The 19,938-nt window shown below is 60.4% G+C and overlaps 2 protein-coding genes across 7 annotated transcripts in view; one reads left to right on the top strand and one right to left on the bottom strand.

Moving 5' to 3' along the window:
* PC (pyruvate carboxylase) overlaps window positions 1-19,938 on the bottom strand; it is a 69,362-nt gene that overhangs the window by 2,732 nt on the left and 46,692 nt on the right. For all 3 annotated transcript variants that reach the window (XM_036326492.1, XM_036326494.1, XM_036326495.1), the window contains 14 exons: window positions 17,188-17,323; window positions 16,889-17,073; window positions 16,488-16,653; window positions 16,230-16,375; window positions 16,003-16,120; window positions 15,639-15,790; window positions 14,109-14,227; window positions 11,602-11,764; window positions 9,884-10,066; window positions 2,157-2,301; window positions 1,707-1,796; window positions 1,402-1,623; window positions 843-999; window positions 33-273 (listed from right to left, as the gene is read on the bottom strand). In XM_036326492.1, the coding sequence (XP_036182385.1) occupies window positions 33-273; window positions 843-999; window positions 1,402-1,623; window positions 1,707-1,796; window positions 2,157-2,301; window positions 9,884-10,066; window positions 11,602-11,764; window positions 14,109-14,227; window positions 15,639-15,790; window positions 16,003-16,120; window positions 16,230-16,375; window positions 16,488-16,653; window positions 16,889-17,073; window positions 17,188-17,323 (2,223 nt within the window). The remainder of the gene's footprint in view (window positions 1-32; window positions 274-842; window positions 1,000-1,401; window positions 1,624-1,706; window positions 1,797-2,156; window positions 2,302-9,883; window positions 10,067-11,601; window positions 11,765-14,108; window positions 14,228-15,638; window positions 15,791-16,002; window positions 16,121-16,229; window positions 16,376-16,487; window positions 16,654-16,888; window positions 17,074-17,187; window positions 17,324-19,938) is intronic.
* On the top strand, window positions 3,345-7,407 carry LRFN4 (leucine rich repeat and fibronectin type III domain containing 4). 4 transcript variants are annotated; one of them, XM_036326497.1, is made up of 4 exons: window positions 3,345-3,550; window positions 3,689-4,205; window positions 4,385-5,970; window positions 6,572-7,407. In XM_036326497.1, the coding sequence occupies exons 3-4, from the start codon at window positions 4,622-4,624 to the stop codon at window positions 7,131-7,133; spliced, it is 1,911 nt and encodes a 636-aa protein (XP_036182390.1). In that variant the 5' UTR covers window positions 3,345-3,550; window positions 3,689-4,205; window positions 4,385-4,621; the 3' UTR covers window positions 7,134-7,407. The 4 variants fall into 4 exon arrangements, with proteins under 4 accessions (XP_036182390.1, XP_036182392.1, XP_036182391.1 ...); XM_036326499.1 differs by having other exon boundaries at window positions 3,345-4,205; window positions 4,612-5,970; XM_036326498.1 differs by having other exon boundaries at window positions 3,345-4,205; window positions 4,531-5,970.

The raw sequence follows: 19,938 nt of genomic DNA, 5'->3' as shown, positions 1-19,938 counted from the left end.
GAGACTGCTGTAGGTGGGCTGGGCCCAGGCACCTTAATGCACAGTATGTGGGTGCCAGCTCGCACCAGCTCTTCAGCCAAATCCATGTAGTACTGCAGTGAGTATTTGGTGCGGCTGGGGTCGGCCACGTCACCAGTGTAAGAGATGGCGGCTTCTACCACACCACCGGCACTGCCCACTGCCTCCATGCCCAGCAGCAGATTGGGCAGGTAGTTGAGGGAGTCAAAGACCCGGAAGACATCCATGCCATTCTCCTTGGCCACCTCACAGAACCTGAGTGCGTAGACGAGTCCAGGGGTTAGCCACATCCTGCTTTTCCCTCACCCTTCACTTCTTTCTCTGGTTCGTGGCCCAGTATGGGCCCTGGGGAATGAGTCAGAGTCAGGCCTGGCAGAGGGCATGGCCCCCACAGAGCAGGAGTGGGCACCACACTGGATAAGGCCTCCAGGGAAGCCTGGTCTGGGCAGGGTTGTCCCAGAGGCATCTGGCACCAAGCAAAGGTGCCCTACACTAGTGCCCAGGTCAAAGGATTAGCTGGGGATTCTCTGCAAAGGAGTGGCAGGCTAAGGGAGAAAGCACTGAACAGCCCAGCTCTGCACCACACGGCCTGGGACAAGTCCCCTGCCGGCTTGGGATCTCCACTGTGCCATGACCTAGAAGCCCGTCCAGGTCTCCAGCTATAATGCTACATTTCACAACATTTCCAAACAGCAGGCCTTACTGGGTGCAGCTACTGGGAGTCTGGTTGTGTGTCTGCTGTGGGCAGTGCAGGCCGTTGCAGTGTGGCCTGGCACTCGCTGGGCCACGTCATGCAGTGTCTACCCCCCTCCCCCCAGGCTCACTTGAAGACCACGTTGTCAGGATAGTTGGTGTAGCCCACGGCATTGGCCCCCCGCAGCAGCATCTGGAACGGGATGTTGGGGATGAGCTCCCGGAGCTCCTGCAGACGCCGCCAAGGGCATTCGTACAGGAAGCGCATTGCAACATCAAACGTGGCTCCTGCACGGGGACCGAGAGCCCCAGGTCAGCCCATGTCCTGGGGACCCCACCACGCCTTGCAGCTCTGATGCTCTGGCCCCAATGCCAGCCCCTCCTTCAGAGTCCCTCCTGTTCCCACCAAGACCCTCACAGACTCTTCCCTTCAGTGATCTCAGAGTAGTTCAGGCTGTGTCCTTCCTTCGGCAGTCCCTACCCAAATCTCTGCTATAATCAACATTTCCCCACAGCTCTGACCTCAGGCCTTGGGCACCAGTCACTGCTGAACAAACATACGCTGTGCCTTGTTCAGTTCTCACTGGTTCTCTCAATGTTACTGTCTCCAGCTTCTCTTGAGAGTCTCCAATGGCCTGGCTACACTGGGTGCCCAATTCCTGTCAGGCTCTGTACCACATGTCAGCCTACCTCCCCAGTTCTCTATGCTGAAGAGCTTGCTGAAGTTGTGGGCAACGTAGGGGGAAATCTTTTTGAGGTCGTGGGTTCGCACACGAGTGGCCAGCAGTGACTGGTGGGCATCCCTGAAGGTTGTGTCCATCAGCAGCAACCCCTGGTGGTTCCGCACAGCTCGAGCAAAGCCCTCAGGCCCCTCTCGCAGCAAGATATCTCTGAAACCAGCCGGGGGCGGGCCTAGGGCAGACCAGGCATTAGTACCCATCCTGCAGGTGGCATCCTCTGTCTCCCCATGAGTTGGCAAAATTGATCTCACTTACCTATGGGCACCACAGGGACAATGGGGTCCGTGGAGCTGGGGTCGGCCTTAACGGGGATTGGGGTGGTCGGGCCATTCACCATGACATGTCCTGTAGAGAGAGTGGGCAATGGTTCATGGCAGGTTGGGCAGAGTCTGAGTTGAGGGTAGGAGTGAGAGTAGGTGGGATTGAGGATGGAGGGATTCCTCCAGGATCCCCAGCCCTCCAGCTGGTCCTTGTCCTCTCCAAAGCCAGGCCCTCCTGGGTCCAGGCAGTGAGGACGGATTGAGGACCATGCAGATAGAAAAGGGGGGGGGGGTCCTATAAGTTCATGAGCAAGGAGGTTGGGTAGGAAGGCAAAGGAAAGGAGAAGGACCAGGCTGAGGGCAGGGGTGCTAGGAAGCTCTGGGGAGGAGGCCAGGAGCAAGGCATCAGCGAGGAGAGGAGAGCAGGGCAGTCTTGGGGCCGGACCGAGGTAGTACAGCAGCTTCTGGGCCCGGTTCTGTGCGGGCCGCAGCTGGAATAGCTCCGGGTTCTCGTCAATGAACTGGGTGTCCACGGTGCCTCCCAGGAACTGCTGGTTGTTGAGCACGTTCTGCAGGAAGGGGATGTTGGTCTGCAGAACAGAGGTGGGTGGGAGGGCGTCACCATTTGTCATGGCAGGGAAAGAAGCCAGCTGAAGGGGCCACCAAGGCCAGCTTCCTAGTTCCCTAGGACACCATGCTCCCTGTGGGGTGGCATTTCCCCATCTCCTCACCCCCACCCACCGTCTGGCAGGGTCCCCCTAAGCTGCAGGGGGCTGAGCCCACTCCTCCCTCCTTGCTCACCCCCAGAGCAAGTGCGGACTCCTACCTCCTCCTCAGGAAGACAAGCACCTCCCACAGCACGGGGGCATGAAGCAGCCACCCTCCTGCCCTCCCAGTCAGGCTTCTGGAAAGGTTCCTCCCTTCAACAGACACCCCCTCCCAGTGATGTTCTCATTAAGGTTCCTCTTTGTGGGTAAACCCAGTGGGCACTTTCCCATCCTGCTCTTGCTAACAGCTCTACTTGGACGTTCTCTCCTGGGTTCCCAAGACATCGTGCCCTCCTCCCTAGTCACCACTGGGGGCTTCTTTCGCTCCTGCAGGATGGAGTCTTCAGGGCTGTCACTGAGCCCTAGACAGTTCACGCTCCCTGGGACTAACTTGGCTTAGCCTAGAAAGGGGGTCCTGTTTGGGGGTGGGGAGACCCCAGCTCCTAGCCCTTGATAGCCAAGCTTGGGCAGGAGCATGGAGGGGTCGAATCAGGTCCAGCACCCTGGTCCTCTGTAGTGGCTCACCCACCAGGAAATACCCCATCCCTGTATCTCCTAGTCCTCAGGCAACCTGGGTCCCCCTGCCCCTTCCCTTCCCTCCAGACGTGATTCCTAGGGGACCGAGGTCGTTCTGCTAGGGCCTAGGACCTAGGGAAATGGCCCGGCAGGGGCCAAAAGGGGAGGGAGGGGCTGTGGGCCCAGCAAGGTCCATTGACGCACAGCTTCAAACAGCGTGCCTCCGCCTGCCTGCTGGGAAACCTAGCCACGCCGACCAATCGGACCAGAGGCGGAGACCGGTTGGCTCCCTAGCTTGCTGGGCAGGCGGGGAGCCTGGGAAGAGGGAGGGAGGGAAGGGCAGGCAACGGGGCGCGGCGCCAGCTGGGAGACCAAGCCCTCGGCCCCACCCCGAAGCAGCCCTGGCGGGGGCGTCGCCCCAGCCCCCGCTCCAGGGCCCCGTGCGTGTTGGGGACCCTCCACGTGACTTGGTGATGCAGAACGGCTATGACCTTCAGCGTGTATCTGTGAATGCGAGGGTCCCAGTAACAGCGCGGGTTTGCGCCCGGCCCTGCCTGTGGGTGCGGGGACGTGGATGTGTGGGCATGTGTGGGTGTGTTGGGGAGGGTGCCCAGCGACATGTAACAAAGGCTCCCGGCTCTGTCTCTGGGAGATGGTGAAGGGGCCCACGAGCTGGCGCTTTGTCTGGCTGCAGAGTGACGGTGTGCGCAGCAGCAGCAGCAGCAGCAGCAGCGGCAGCGGGCGCCCGTGCGGTGCAGGATGCCGGGACGCCAGGGTGTCCGGGGGCGCGCGTGCCTGTGCCAGGGTGAGTGCGCTGCGGCAGGACTAGAGAGCTGTGCGGAAGGCCGGAGCTGGCCTGGGCCTCGGCTGTGACCTGGGGCCACCCGTGGGCGCGTGTCCCCGTGACCTCGGGAGCCAGCCCAGGGTGGATCCCTGCGCACCCCTCCCTGTCCGCCTTCCATGTGCATGTCCGCGGCGCGCGTGCTCGCCAGCGCGCACTCGCCTGCTGGTCGCCACCGCCACGAGCATAGCCGGGGAAAAGGTACTGGGAACCGATTGAGCCGGCCGGGCCCAAGCGCCATGGGCCGGAGGGCGAGCGGTGGACGGCTGGTCAGCCCCAGGCCTTACCCCCGCGGGAGAGCTGCCTGGAGTTCGCGGCCGGCCGGACCTGCGGGGATGCCGGTCCGTGCCCCCTGAACTACAGATACCAGGTGAGCACCCCCTCCTCCGGGCACAGCGTGGGGGAGGGAAGTGCACCTGGGAGGGATTTTGGGGGTGGCTTCCCTGGTAGGGGAGGAGATGGCGGGGTGGTGGGGGTGCTGATGATTCCAGGGAAAGGAAGTTCAGGGATCCTCCCTGCTCTCATGCCCACCTCTGCTTCCTGCCTCAGGCCTCACCGTGTCCCAGAGCCTGTACTCCCCGTAACTGCCTGGGAGATGTGACCTGTACTCTAGGAGGCTGGCCCTGCAGGCCCCAGCCTTCCCTCATCCCCGAGGGGGCCCCTTGGGCCTTTGACTGACTCTCCCCCGCCCCCAGGCCAGGCTCTGGAAGCTGGCTCCTGGGACTGGGCCTGGGCACCTGTACCAGCCCCACCTGTGCCTGGGCCCTTCCCCACAGGGCACTCACCATGGCCCCACCGCTCCTGCTGCTGCTGCTGGCCAGTGGAGCGGCCGCCTGCCCACTGCCCTGCGTCTGCCAGAACCTGTCCGAGTCGCTCAGCACCCTCTGTGCCCACCGAGGCCTGCTGTTCGTGCCGCCCAATGTGGACCGGCGGACAGTGGAGCTGCGGCTGGCTGATAACTTCATCCAGGCTTTGGGGCCACCAGACTTCCGCAACATGACCGGGCTGGTGGACCTGACGCTGTCCCGCAATGCCATCACCCGCATCGGGGCCCGCGCCTTTGGGGACCTGGAGAGCTTGCGCTCCCTGCACTTGGATGGCAACAGGCTGGTGGAGCTGGGCACTGGCAGCCTGCGGGGCCCCGTCAACCTGCAGCACCTTATCCTGAGTGGCAATCAGCTGGGCCGCATAGCACCAGGGGCCTTCGACGACTTCCTGGACAGCCTGGAGGACTTGGACTTGTCCTACAACAACCTGCGGCAGGTGCCCTGGGCTGGCATCGGTGCCATGCCTGCCCTGCACACCCTCAACCTGGACCACAACGTCATTGACGTGCTGCCTCCGGGCGCCTTTGCCCAACTTAGCCAGCTCTCCCGCCTTGACCTCACCTCCAACCGCCTGGCCACATTGGCACCTGACCCACTCTTCTCCCGGGGGCGCGACTCCGAGGCCTCGCCTGCCCCCCTGGTGCTGAGCTTCAGTGGGAACCCCCTGCACTGCAACTGTGAGCTGCTGTGGCTGCGGCGGCTGGCCCGGCCCGACGACCTGGAGACGTGCGCCTCCCCGCCAGGCCTGGCTGGCCGCTACTTCTGGGCAGTGCCCGAAGGCGAGTTCTCCTGTGAGCCGCCCCTCATCGCCCGCCACACACAGCGCCTCTGGGTGCTGGAGGGTCAGCGGGCCACACTGCGGTGCCGGGCCCTCGGGGACCCTGCGCCCACCATGCACTGGGTTGGCCCTGATGACCGGCTTGTCGGCAACTCCTCCCGAACCTGGGCTTTCCCCAATGGGACCCTGGAGATTGGGGTGACGGGCTCTGGGGACGCAGGGGACTACACCTGCATTGCTACCAACCCTGCTGGTGAATCCACAGCCCATGTGGAACTGCGGGTGCTGGCCTTGCCTCACGGTGGGAATGGCAGTGCGGAGGGGGGCCGCCCCGGGCCCTCGGACATTGCTGCCTCAGCCCGCACTGCTGCTGAGGGCGAGGGGACACTAGAGACTGAGCCAACTGTGCAGGTGACAGAGGTGACGGCCACCTCAGGGCTGGTGAGCTGGGGGCCTGGGCGGCCAGCAGACCCTGTGTGGATGTTCCAAATCCAGTACAACAGCAGCGAGGATGAGACCCTCATCTACCGGTGAGGATGCACCTTGCAGCGCCTCGGCCCTACCCGTCCAGGGCTGGGCCATTCTTGGCTCCTTCTCTGTCCTTGGGGCTTCCACACACCCCTCCTCAGCTTCTGAGTTGCCTGGGGATCTTGAGCCAGGGGGAGGGGAGGGTCAGGTACCAGGAAGAAGAGGAGGGAAATGCTGGGGGGAGGTGGGCAGTGCCCCTCAGGTCTCTCCCATGTGTCTGAGCCACAGGCGGCCTCCAGGCTGGTGTGTGTGTGATTAAGCACGCGGCCAGCCCCACACACATGACTTATCTCTGGTGATGAGATACTTCGCCCGTCCTTAGCCTGTGCTGGGCCTGTGTGTCAGAGCACATACCTATCTGTCCCCCTGCACTGCCTCTAGTGCCACACACACATGCATATCCCTGCATGCCTGTCTTGGTTTCTCCATCTTCTTGAGTGAACACACGAGGCCTTTGTGGTCCCAGGAGAAGAGGGTGTTCAGAGCTGGGACCTGGGAACCAGGGTGGTGGGGAAGGGCTGTGACGGGGGCTTCAAGGCCATGTGGGTGGGGCTGGGGCCTGGACCCCGAGGCCCGGCTCTGACCTCCAGACCTTGCCTGCAGGATCATCCCCGCCTCCAGCCACCACTTCCTGCTGAAGCACCTGATCCCCGGTGCCGACTATGACCTCTGCCTGCTGGCCCTGTCACCTGCCGCTGGGCCTTCTGACCTCACGTCCACCAAGCTGCTGGGCTGTGCCCACTTCTCAACGCTGCCGGCCATGCCCCTGTGCCACGCCCCACAGGCCCACATGCTGGGCGGGACCCTGACTGTGGCCGTGGGGGGTGTCCTTGTGGCTGCCTTACTGGTCTTCACTGTGGCCTTGCTGGTTCGGGGCCGGGGGGCTGGGAATGGCCGCCTCCCCCTGAAGCTCAGCCACGTCCAATCCCAGACCAACGGAGGCCCCAGCCCCACACCGAAGACCCACCCGCCACGGAGCCCCCCACCGCGCCCCCAGCGCAGCTGCTCCCTGGACCTGGGAGACACGGGCGGGTGCTATGGTTATGCCAGGCGCCTGGGTGGGGCCTGGGCCCGACGGAGCCACTCTGTGCACGGGGGACTGTTTGGGGCCGGGTGCCAGGGGATGGGGGGCAGTGCAGAACGGCTGGAAGAGAGCGTGGTATGATGGGAAGGGAGTCAGCCCGGGGTGGAGGGTGGGGGGCAGGCAGCCACCTGGCCTGGGTGGGTCAGCACTGCCTGGGAGTCCCTCCCTCTTACCCTCGGTACCTCAGGCCCCCTTGTGCTTGGCAGGACAGGGGGCCCTTTCCCTGGTTCTGGCCCACTGACAGGCATAAGGGGTCAGCCCCTCTGACAGGTGCTCACAGCCACCGAGGCAGGGGCTGCAGCCACCAAGTGGGAGTCTTGTTTTTCTTTATAATAAAATTGTTGGGGACACCTCAGTGCTAGTCTCTAGTGTCATCCTGCTGGAGGGAGAGGGGACATGTGGGCCAGTGGAGGCACAGACAGGACAGGGCTGGGACTGCCAGTCCCATGGAGGTGGCCTATGTGGATCTGGGTGCCCTCAGCCTCCTCTTCCCCCTGAGGGCCGAGTGTTCCAGGCTGGTGGCTCTAACGGGTGAGCCCAGGTCCGGCCCCTGGCGCCCTGCGGACAGGACGCCTGAGCCCTCTGCTGTGCCTGCAGCTGTAAGCACAGAGCACACCCTTCCTGGCAGACTGTGGACAGGATGTGACGTCCTCATGGTGGCAGGGGTGTTATAGGGCACAGAGTGGCCACAGGAGCAGGTGGGAGATGGCACAGCCCTTTAGGGCACAGGGACTTGGGCTCGCATCATTGCTTACACAGCTCAGTAAGAAAGTCCCTGCGCCTGTGACAATCTTATTCACCATCTCCCAGGGATTTGTAGCATGTCATCCTAAAGGGACGGGGACGGGTTTGGAATCTCACTGCCCACAACCCTCTGGAAGGTTCCTGCCAGTGCTACAGGCCCTGAGCCAGCCCCCAGTTGCTCCATTGACACCCCAGGTTTTGGGCTGGGCTGGGCTGGAGAGACTGAGTCAAACCTCCCTCTGGGACACGGGTGCCCCCTACCTGCCGGGCCACACCCTGCGCTAGCTCCCATGCTGAGGAGCCACAGTCCACCGGAGGCTGCCTTGTTTTGCTTCCTCTGGCCCCAGGCATAGCCCTGCCAGCCATCCGAACAATCACTGCTCCTGGGCGTCAGCTGGGAGGAACAGTGCTCCCAACACACATACTCGCAGGCACCTGTGCTGCTGCACCCCGCGCCAGGCGTACCCAGATGCTTCAAGAAGGTGCAGGTGCCCGGGCTCCACCACAAAAGGCGGGCGCTGGCACCCAGGACCTGCACTGGCGCCTGGGGGTATGTGCCCATTTCTGTGTGAGGCCCATGGTGTTTCTGATGAGCAGCCTGGTAAGAGTTGGCATAATAAGGTGTGTACACACACGTGTGCAGGTCAAGCTCACACAGTTGTGGGTGGCGCAGTGGTGACACACACGTGCCTGCCCTCCCAGCCCAGACACATACCTGGATGTATCCCGAGAGCGACCCTGGTTTAAGTAAATGAAACAAGGTTCTCAGCAGAGAAGAGAAGGGAGCGTGAGCCCCGCGAGGCCTGGACAGAGACGGGCGGCACAGAGCAGCGAGTGCAGGGTTGGCGGAGGCTCGAGGTGTGACAGGAGCCAGTGGCCAGGTCTTGGTGCACATCTGAAGACACTGGTGCCCCCAGGAACCAGAAACCCGTGTCCTGCACTGCCCTCCCGCCTTCTTGTGGCTCTCACGGCCCTGGTCTTCCCGCTTCACCTCCAGGACTCTCAGGTACTGGGTCCTCCAGGCTGAAGGACAGGCAGTCCTACAGCCCAGGCAGGTGAGGGATGGGGTACCTGGGTCACCCACTGGGGTCACGGGGTGCACTGGCCACCTGGAACCGGAGGCAGCCCCAGGACATGCCCTCGGTGAGAAAGTGGGCGCACGATGTCATGAAATGGCCCCCTGACCCCGAACCCTGAGGCACCTCACAGAAAAGCGCAGAGCCCCCCCCTAGCACCTGGGGAACCTGTTTGCTGTCAGCTGAGGAGACGCCAGACACAGACTCGCCGCCCCCTTCCCTCCTGCCTGCTTTTCCCCAAAGGTGAGAAGTGACGCAGGGCGCTGCGAGGACAGCACCGCCCACACGCGCCGACCCACCTGGACCACAGGGAGGGCTGGGAGCAGCTGAGGGGACACGAAGCGGAGGGCCCAGCCAGCTCCCCTCGTGCGCAGCAGGCAGGGCGGGCGCCCTCTGCTATGAGTGACCATCCTTGGAGCCCCCAGAAGAGGGTGAGTGGAGCTGTCTGGGCGCCCCTCACAGTGAGACTAGGCGATGAGATCTGCTCGGGCAGAGCCTTGTCCTGGTGGCAGCGTCTGGCCTCGGGACAGCACATGGCTGTCACTTCATCTCTAGCTACAGACTCCGTAACGGATCCGACCAACAGGCCAACAGGCATTTCGGGCCCTTGCCTGGCCACCCAGGGTGAGCGCCTCAGGGCAGCCCCCGGCCGCCTCCTGCCCTGTGCTCACACCTGCGGCTGCAGCCTCCCTTCTCGGCTGTCCCTGAGGCACCCAATGCCACTCAAAACACAGGCTCCGAGGTCCCTACCCAAACATGTGGGATCAGGATTTCCCGAAGGGAGGCCAGGGAGAATGCGGACTCACACACCGCCAGGTGATCTCACCCAGGACGGGCAGGAGACGTGTGGGGTCCACAGAGCAGGGCCGACTCCCGACTCCCGACTCCCAGGGATGCTGAGGGGCCGGCAGCAGCAGTGACCAAGCGCGGCCAGGAGCGTCCACATGCAGGGCAGGAGGGGCAGAGACGGATGGGAACGAGCGGAGGGAGACCGGGCCTGCAGCCTCTCACCTTCACGCCTCGGACTCGGAACTCAGCCAGGGCTCTGCTCATCTTGGTGGCGGCTGTGAGGTGGTCTTTGGCATGGGCGATGACCTTGACCAGCAGGGAGTCGTAGTGGGGGGAGATGACAGCTCCCTGGAAGGCGGAAGCATTATCCAGGCGGATGCCCATGCCCTCTCCGCTCCGGAACACCTGTGGGGAGGGAAGGGTGGGCTCAGGAACTGGGTCAGAAGCCAGAGTCGGACGCAGCCTCAGCCCCAGCTGCACAGGATGCACGAGGGATCCCAGCTCTGGCTTGTGAAGTTCTGCTTCATTTCTGCTGGTGCCCACAGAGGGAAGCAGGGGAAGAGCACAGGGTCAGAGGCAGACCTGGGACCACAGATAGGGGCTCCAAACACAGCCTAATGGATAGGGGACCACAGGGTGGGGGACAGAGGTTTGGGGTGTCTGGAGTAACTGCAGCACACATGAAGTCCACGATGGGGGTGGGGGCACCCTGTGAGGCACATGCAGGAAGACAAGGAGTGGGAGGGAGCCCCGCTGCACCCACTGCACCATGCTGCCACTTCTAAGGGACAGGGGCCTGTGTTTGATAAAAAGGAACTTAATAAAATATTTAAAGGTGAACACTCAGCTGTGAGCAGGAACTGGGAGCTAAAAATATTCTGTGGTAAACCAGGCTCGGAGGAGCCAGGCCTGGGAAGGGGAGGTGGAGGAAGGCAGCGTCCAGGGCAGGGCTGCCCTTTCCTGGCCGAGGGCAGAGCAGTCTGGACCGCGCTCTGGCCTTGAGCCTACCAGTTCTATGCAACTTTCAGAATCCAGACAGTGCCCTGCCCTGCCACTTGCCTTCAGAAGCCCAGTATCTCAGACTCGCCCCCCACCCCACTCCCTGCACCCAGAGCAGAGTCTGAGCTCCTGCCCTGCCGGGGGTGGGGGAGGGGGGTGCACAGGCCAGATGGGGTGCCATACAGCAGCAGAGCCAGAGACATGCGCTGGCACCAGGATCCAGAGGTCTTCGTAGTCAGCATGAGCGGGGACAGGGGACAGGCACCGAGCAGGCCAGAGGGCTCCTGCCCTCAGCCAGGGAAGGGGGGCCAGCAGGGGAGGGGTGAGAGATGGCTTTCTATGTGAGGAGAAAGAGAAGGTGCAGGAAGTATCCCTGGAGGAGGCGCAGGTCCAGATGTGGGGTGCCTGCCTGGGCCCTCCTCAACCTCCCACCATGAGCCTGCATCTCAGCCTCCTCCCTGCCGTCCACCACTTCCCCAACTCTCTCATTTATCCTTGATGGTCCCCTTGCTCAGCCTGGCCCCTCCACTGGGACTTCAGGGCCCCAATCCTTCACGGCACCCCGAGTGTTGTCTTGCCAGCCACACCCCTCTGAAGGCAGGACAGTGGCCAGCAGCACCGTCCTGTCTTTGGGCTCTTAGAATCCAGGACCTGGGCCTCCTTTCTGGGGACTCCACCTTTGGCTCTACCAGCCGCTCTGCTCCCTGTTCTGATGATCTGCCCACTGGCTTAGCAGCCTGTGTACATGGCAGCCCCTGCCCAGGGTGCTCCTCCCTTCCTCTGACCAGGCCTGGCTGCCATGTACTCTCAGCCAGATTCAGACCAGCCCAAGAGAGGGTCCTCCCTCACTTCGTGCCCCTCAGAAGCAGTCTGGCCCGAGAGTCCTTACACAGGCAGAGCCCCGCGGCTGCTCAGCTGGAACGTCAGAATGTGGACGCTACCTCGATGCGGCCGGTATCTGGCTGGAAGCTGCGGGCGGGGTCCTCGGTGGTGACCCGGCACTGAATGGCACAGCCGTTGATGCGGATATTCTCCTGCCGTAGACCCAGGTCGGGCAGACTCCGGCCCTCGGTCACGTGGATCTGGGCGTGGACCAGGTCCACACTGCAGGGAAAGGACACAGAACCAAGAGGAGAACATGAGGCAGGGATGGACAAGGCGGCAGTCCGTACACAGACGCAGCCCACCCAGCTCCTGCAGACTCTTCACCAGTCTGAGCAGCAGCTCCTCCCGCCTGCCCAGCGCCCCTGCCCTGTGCCCGGTGACTCTGCACATTCTGAATAAGGAGAACGGGCAGCTGGAGGGGCAGCTGAACTCTTTGCATCCACCTGTTCTTGCATCCCCGCAAACTGTCCCTCCCCGTGTACTGCCCTCTTTCTCCCTGGGTCTCTCGGTCCTCCTGCTGCCCCCAAACTCCCCCTTGGTCAAGCCTGGACTTGAAGCCTCAGACACCCTGCTCTTGGAGTCCTCTGTGTGGGTGTGCTGGGGGGCAGCTGTGAGAGGACGGGGTCGAGGAGGCCGGGCTCCTTGAGACGGGACCACAGCTGCAAGAGGGTCCACACAGGTGGGCGCTGTGGTCGGGACGCCATCCTCCGCCCCTGATCTGAGAGCACAGAGCTCTCCGAGCACAGGGATGACTCGGCCTCACTGACTGCTATGCTGAGCACAGCAAGGAGTCCACGTGGAACAGTTTAAAAACCTCGGTGTTTACATTGTCCCTGAGGCTGCGGTGAGGACAGCCTGGGAACTACCCTGGCAGATGCTCCCAGCGTTGTGTTTCCGGCTCAATCACCCCCCAGCGTGATGATGGTCACGTGTACCCCTACATCTGCATGCAGCGGGGATGGTGTGCGCTCTTCAGCTTTATCTCCACAATAATGCTCTGAGCGTCCCCATCATTGTTATCAGAGGAGGAGGCCGAGGGTGAGAGAGCCTGCAGCTCACCCGAGCTCCATGCAGCTAGTGAGCTGGGAAGAACCTGCACCAGCCCGTGTCTGTCTGACACAAACCCCCACTTTTTGCCAGGCAAGCAAAGATTTCCCTCCTGGCAGAGCAGGCTTGCGGCCGGCTCCGGGTCAACAATGTTACAGCAGCACGATGGGGAAGTTGTGTGGGGCCAGAGTCTGAGCCTGGAGCATCCATCTCCATTCAGTCTTTCTCTCCAGAGAGCACGGAGTCTGGGGGGTCTCTGTGCACCCCCTGGGCAAAGGCAGGTGCCCCTCTCCCCCCCTCACACAGCTTCCTCAACCTCAGGTGGGGGCAGGGTTCAGAGAAGAAACTGTCAGGAAAGTTCCATGGTGAGATGGCCTTGGCGCCAAGCCAGCCTTAACACTTAAATGGCTCAAAATCTGTATCTTGAAACAATGAAAGATTATTTTAATTATTTATAAAATGGACAAGTTTTTAAAAATGTCTATACTCAATGCTTGTGAGCAAACAAATTGGACAAGCAATCGAGAAAGCTAATTAGGCGGGATGTTGCTTAACCTTTGCTCAGGTAATGCCACTAAAGGTGTCAATCCTCAGACCTCTTCAGAGAGGTAGGCAGAGATTTCAGCACAAAGGCTGACTGACACGCCCTTAACCACAAAGCTGGAAACACCTCACTAGTAACAGAGGACTGCGCAAATAAGTTACGACTTACACAGATGTTGGAATAGTATGCAGCCACTACAAGTATTCAGAAAGTCCAATGGTCTGGGGAAATGTCTTCGAAAATACTGAATTTAAAAAGTAGAATAAAAATTCTATACAAAACATTGCCATTGTGTCAAACTACTTACATAGTAAAGGAAATAATGATGGAAAGACACCAATTATTTCTAACAGACTTGAGCCTGGGTTTCCAGTCTCAGCTGTGTGATCTTGGGCAACTCTCTTAACCTCTCTGAGCCTCAGCTTCCTCTAAACCAGTGGTTCTCAACCTTGGCTGCACATTAGAATCACCTGGGAATCTTTTTAAAATCCTGATTTCTGGGCCTCATCCTCCAGAAATTCTGTTTCTTTGTTACTAATGTTGTGGCCCCACCCCATAACAAAGAAACAGAATTTCCGGAGGATGAGGCCCAGGAATCAGGATTTTGAAAAGATTCCCAGGTGATTCTAATGTGCAGCCAAGGTTGAGAACCACTGGTCTAAACAATGGGGGTGATCGACACTTCCCTCCCGTGTGGCTGTGTCTTACAGCTTGGGAGCCCCCTCAGCACCCAGTCCTAGGTGGGGCTCTAGATGGTTTGTATTTGCTGCTTTGTACTAATACAAGAACCCCGTGATGCTTTTATTATAATTTTTGTAAAAAGTAACTAGATTCCCAACTGCTTCCTACCCCATGCAGAGTGAGCTGGGCTCCCTGCCACCTGCTCCCCAGGAGCCACCGGAGTGGATTTTACACGAAACCCAGAGGACACCCCTGCCCTGGCCCCTGGCCCCTGACCCAGCCCCTGCTCACTCGGTGATCTCCTCGGTGACCGTGTGCTCCACCTGCAGGCGGGAATTGACCTCGATGAAGTAGTGCTTGCCGTGCTTGTCCACCAGGAACTCCACGGTGCCCGCGTTCTCATAGCCCACCTGTGGGGGTCACGTAAGTAAGCAGGCGTAGTGATGAGAGCCCTTGCCATTTGGTTCCATAAAAAGACAGACTGCAGCGCACCCTGCCCACCAGACGGTAGCCCACCAGCCTGCGCTGGGGAGGGGAGCTCCCAAAGCCCCCGGCTGGGCTCCTGCCTGGACGCCTCCCGTCTCCCCGGGGGCCACCAGTAGCCTCCGGTGGCTGCACTCACTCTATCTGGGCGAGGCATCAACAGCTCCCATTGCCCCAGGCGTGGCGCCCTCTGCCCTCTCCCCTGCAGCCTCCTCTGCTCTCGAGCACAGGCCCCACCCATGCGTACCCTGGCCTCTCCTGGGCCCTCCTCATTCTTCGCTCGGTCATCACCTCCGGTCACTACCCAAAGAGATGCCATTTGAGGGAAATCAACCAGTGATGACTCTACTCAAAATTCAACCCTGATTCCTTTCACTCTTGTCTTCCCAAGACCACAAACTAGACTTCAGTAAGCTCCCTCAAATCTGTTCAGGAATGAGAATAATAATAATAATAATAATAAATCAAGGTAAAGACATGCCTCTTGCAAAATAACCAAAACCTCTCCTCTTAAATCACTGCCTCACATTCACTGTGGCTAAAGCCTCACTGCTTTCGGTCTGGGGAAGGTGACAGACCACCTGCCGTCCGGCTCTGGGTCCAGCTGCCTGAGGCCTGAGGGAGCGTGGCCCTGGAGGAGAGCAGGACCAGGGCCCGTGTGGGGCTGGAAGGGCAGATCTGAAACGATGCTCTGGCCCAGGGCTCTGGAAGAGGAGGCAGATCTGGGGGCAGGATGCCTGGACTCCAGAGGGGGTGGGGTCAGGAGGGCCCAGAAGAACAGAGAGCAGGGCTGCTGCGGGTGGTCTGGCCATGGCAGGTGCTCTCTCGAGCCAGGCCCGGGGTCAGGCCACTGCTGGGGAGCCATTCCCCGCCCATGACCCAGCAGAGCCAAGACTAGCAGAGGGCCTTAGGAGAAAAGGGTTGCAAGAAATGCGATGTAGGGGACGGGTAAGTGAGGAAGAAATGCCTCAGTAATGTTTCTTGATCCTGACAGAATCCACTGAACCTCATTCCTGCAGTCCAGGGGTTCGCTGGTGCCACGCAGAAGTTCGATCTGGGCACAGGGTGCTGAGGGCTGGTCCACGGCCTCTCCCCCTCCTCCTCCTACTTGCTGACCCCAGGCTTGGTCTCTGGGCCTGCCCTCTGACACCCCACTGACTCCTCATTGGCCTCTATCCTCCAACAGAGCCCCTCCCCTCCCAGAGCTGTCACCGGGCCTCCCTGCTCCCAGCAGACTGTCCACCTCTAGACCCCAGTGGCCACCGGCCAGGAGCGAGCCTGCAGGAACAGGCTCCTGTCTCTCTGTGGGCAACTGTCCCAGGAGCCCCCACACTTCACCTGCTTAGCAAGTTTGACAGAGTCGCTGGTGAGCCGGGTCCGAAGCTGAGGGTCCAGGTGGGCCGCAGGGGCGATCTCCACCACCTTCTGGTGCCGCCGCTGGATGGAGCAGTCTCGCTCGTAGAGGTGCAGAATGTTGCCGTACTGGTCCCCTACAGTGGGAGGCAAACACTCCGACAGGCCTGACAACCTCACATCGAGGTGGCCCATCAGTGCCCGCTCCAGTGCTGGGCAGCCAGGAGAGAACCGGCCGCCCGAGGCCGTGGGCCCTGCCCTGCATGGGGAGCGTCCTTGCCCCGCCCCAAAGGCCAGGCCTGCTGGCTCCTGCCACTGCTGTGCTGCGGCCCAGGAACACCCCACTCACCCAGGATCTGCACCTCGATGTGGCGTGGCCTCTCGATGAACTTCTCCACAAACAGCGCCCCGTTCCCGAAGGCAGCCAGGGCCTCTGAGAAGGCCCGGGTGTAGTTTTCCTCCAGATCCTGGGGGCAAGTGGAGGCTGAGCAGACACTGGGCCCCTCTGCGTGACCCCAACCCACTCCCGGAGCCCGCAGGCTGTGCGGCGGCCTCCCAGCCCTGGCTCCTGCTCACCTCGTAGCTGTGCACTACCCTCATGCCACGCCCCCCGCCCCCATAGGCGGCCTTGAAGATGATGGGGAAGCCGTAGATGTTTGAGAACTCCTGGGCCTCGTGCAGGGAAGTGATAGGGGCGTTAGTGCCAGGGACCACGGGGACACCTGTTGAGAAACAGGCATGTGGGGCCTTTGTCACAAACTGGAATCCCTGCAAAACCCGCCAGCCCCCTCCCCGGAGGAGCTGCAGGGCCCCGCGGCTTGCTTGCCACATCACCTGCGGCGATGGCGATGGCCCGGGCCTCCACCTTATCTCCCATCTTTCGGACCACCTCTGGGCTCGGTCCAATGAACCGGACCCCGGCATCCTGGCAAGCTTGCGCAAAGTCCGCACGCTCCGACAGGAACCCATAGCCAGGGTGTATCGCATCCACGTTGTTTTCCTGGGGGCAGAAGACTGCTGTGCCCCTCAAATTCCTTCAGAGAGTCTCCGACCAAACCCTGTGGCTCTTGTGCCTCCCGCCTCACTTGCTCCATTCATTCATTAATCCATTCATCATCCACCCACCCACCCATCCAGGCACTTAACTGCGGGCTGGCGTGGGGATGGGGCACAGCATGGGGATGGCACAGGACCCAGCCCTGGCCCTTAAGAGGCCCCGGCCTGGCCTGGCTCACCTTGGCCACCTTGATGATGTCTGGGATGTGCAGATAGGCCTGCACTGGGGCGAGGCCACGGCCGATGAGGTAGGCTTCATCTGCTTTCTGCCGGTGCATCTGGCCCGTGTCCTGCTCCGAGTACACAGCCACGGTGCGGATGCCCAGCTCCGTGCAGGCCCGGAACACACGGATGGCAATCTCACCTGGGGGTGGGGGCGCGGGGGAGAAGTTAGATTCCTGGGTCCTAAGAGAAGCAGATGTCACGTGAGGTGGGGAGTGGGTGGAGGAGATTCCTCTCCCTGCCCTACGGTGCTCACCTCTGTTGGCCACCATGACTTTCTTGATGGGCTTGTACTCCAGGCGCCGGACATTCGGGGAGGCAGCGGGGGCGGTGGAGGTTCGGCGGATGCCCAGGAGCTTCAGGCCCCCACACATGGTTCTGAACCTCAGCATCTGGGGAGGGAAGTCAGAGCCAGAGTAGAGCAGCCTCCGAGTGGAAGGGCCCCAGGCGGAGTGAAGGTCCCACTGCAGCCCCAGGTGAAGCCAGCACCATCACCCTCCTCATTCACCGAAGGGCTGACTGGCCATAGGGAGGGGAGCAAATTCAAACCCAATGGAGCCCAAGCTCACCCTAACTCACTGTAGGGTTTACAACATGCCACGCTCTTAAAGTAGCTTCAAGGCCAGCCCGAGGCCCTGCGTGACCGCGGCGTGCATGTATGCGTGCGTGGGTATGGGCAGTGTCCCTTTCAGTGCAGTGCCGGCTGCAGCAGCCCAGATTTGAGAACCTGGCTTGTGTGGTTCCTCCCGCAGGGCTCCATCTGGCTGGACAGTGAGGGTAACAATGTGCTCCCGCAGGAAGCAAAGCCTCTGCTCAGTTAAAGCACGGATTTCTTTAAACTGCTACAGAAACCTTCCTTCCCCCAGGGCTTCTGAATACATCACATCAGCAATGAAAACCAGCGAGGGCAAGTAAGCCGGGCCAGTCACAAAGGGACAAATCCACATGATCCACTCGTATGAAGCATCAGTGTCAAATTCATACAGAGACAGTGGGAGGGCTGGTGATGGGGGCTGGGGAGCAGGTGGGGAGTTAGAGTTTCATGGGGACAAAGTTTATGTTGGAGGTGATGACAAAGCTCTGGAGATGGATGGTGGTGATAGTTGCACAACAGTGAGAACGGACTTAATGCCATCGAACTGTACACTTACAGATGATTAATACCGCAAATTCTGTTATATATATTTTACCACAATAAAAAGGAGTTTTAAGAAACCAGCTAAGGCAATGCATGCCCCAGAATGAGAACATCTTGGGAGGTCAGCCACCCTCTGGTTTTACAAATGAAGAAAACCAAGGCCCAGACAAGTTTAGAAAGATGTGTCCAAAGTCACCCCGCTGTCCACCAGCCTGCATTCAGGCCTTGGCCCTCCCCCAGGCCTGTGTCTAGCTAACCATGTGATTTATTTCTTAGTAAAGTTTAAAATGCTTGACTCACCATTTGTTCTAAGTAGGGAACATACAAATATATTTAATAAACAAAATAGATATTGCAAAAACCTCAGTGTCTGATCATGGCCAATGAAATGGAGAAGGGGAAATAAAGACCAAATAGAAAGGAAAGAAGAAAATACATGAAAAGTAAAGCAGAAGAGGGAAGCCGTCAGACCAGGGAGACAGGACGGGTGCCGAGGGACGGCTCGGTGCCAGGCCCAGGCCCAGGCCCAGGCCCAGGCCCATGCCCAGGCCCAGGGCGGGACAGGACAGTGAAGGCCTCTGCTCTCCAGCAGGTACCAGAGAAAGGAGCAGGGAAAAGAGGGGCGGGGGACAGAAATAAGGTCCTTTCAGATCAGGATTGGAGCCTCAAAGGTGATGTTTTGTGAATTACCTGGTGAGGGGTGGGATTAAGGGAGCTCATTGGGGCTGGATAGGAAAGCGAGCCTTTCTGAAGAGGGGCACACACGAGGGCATCTGAGCGGGAGAAACGGAACAGGAGGCCACACACAGTCTGGGGGAAAGCCCAGAAGAAGGAACGGTGATGGCCCAGGCCCGAAGGAACAATGAGCTGGACGTGCTCCAGATCCAGGGCCAAGGGCTGGGGGATGCCTAGGGGTGAGGTGAAGCTGAAGGTGCCCACAGGGTCTCAGCTGGCTCTCAGCCTCTCATCATTTTCCTCCAAGCACCATGGGGTGGGGGGAGGGGCGTACCCTGCTGCACTCTGGGAAGATCTCTGGATTAGAGCAGCGAGGGCTGAAAGAGGAGAGGGGAGACACGGTGCCTCTGAGCTGGGTGGGAGCAATGGAAAATGGGCAAAGCTGGGGAAGCGGAGGGAAAGGGAGAATCCATGCTGGGAGGGTAGGAATGCCCTTCCCTGTAACAGCAGGGACTAGAGAACCAGGCCCCGCTGGGAGTGGGGTGAAGCCCCAGGAGAGGTCAGAGCAGGCAAGAAACCTGGATGTGATTGGCAACTGGACGGTGTTTGAGGCCATGGACCTGGAGTAGATCGGCCAGGAGAGAACAGACTAGAGAGGTAGGGGGCACCCTGGTCCTCCAACGCCGAGTCTGGATGAGGAGGGTGAACCAACAAAAGAGATGGAAGGGCTGCCCCAGAGGAAGGAGAGCCAGGAGGCATGTGCTCTGGAGACCTGTTAGCTCCGAGAGGCAGAGCGAGGCAAGGGCTGCGCAGGGCCACTGCTCAAGGCCAGACAAGCCCTGGACGGGGAGGCCGGGCCCGGGTCACACCCAGCTGCTCAGACAGGAGGCCAGTCTTGCTGGGCTCTCGCTCACCTTCTGAAATGAGGGATACTGTGCTTACTTATGCATTTCACAGTGGACTGAGCTGGCGGACACCACAGTAGCCCAGTGATCTAGGTGAACATCACTAGCATGAAATGGATATCTCGTGCCTCCTGGGAGGAGGCCAAGGAGGACCTGCAGGGCGTTTCTGCAGGCCACAGTCTGAATGAACAAGGACACAACATGAGGCAAACCCAGACTAAGGGACATTCCACAAAATAAACATGTCAAAGGTCATGAGAAATAAAGACTAAAGAACTCCCAGGTTCAA

Source organism: Myotis myotis, unplaced genomic scaffold, assembly GCF_014108235.1.
Source record: "Myotis myotis isolate mMyoMyo1 unplaced genomic scaffold, mMyoMyo1.p scaffold_m19_p_10, whole genome shotgun sequence".
Classification (NCBI taxonomy): domain Eukaryota; kingdom Metazoa; phylum Chordata; class Mammalia; order Chiroptera; family Vespertilionidae; genus Myotis; species Myotis myotis.
The sequence above is the reverse complement of the archived record's forward strand: the minus strand, read 5'-3'. Positions and strand labels throughout refer to the sequence as shown.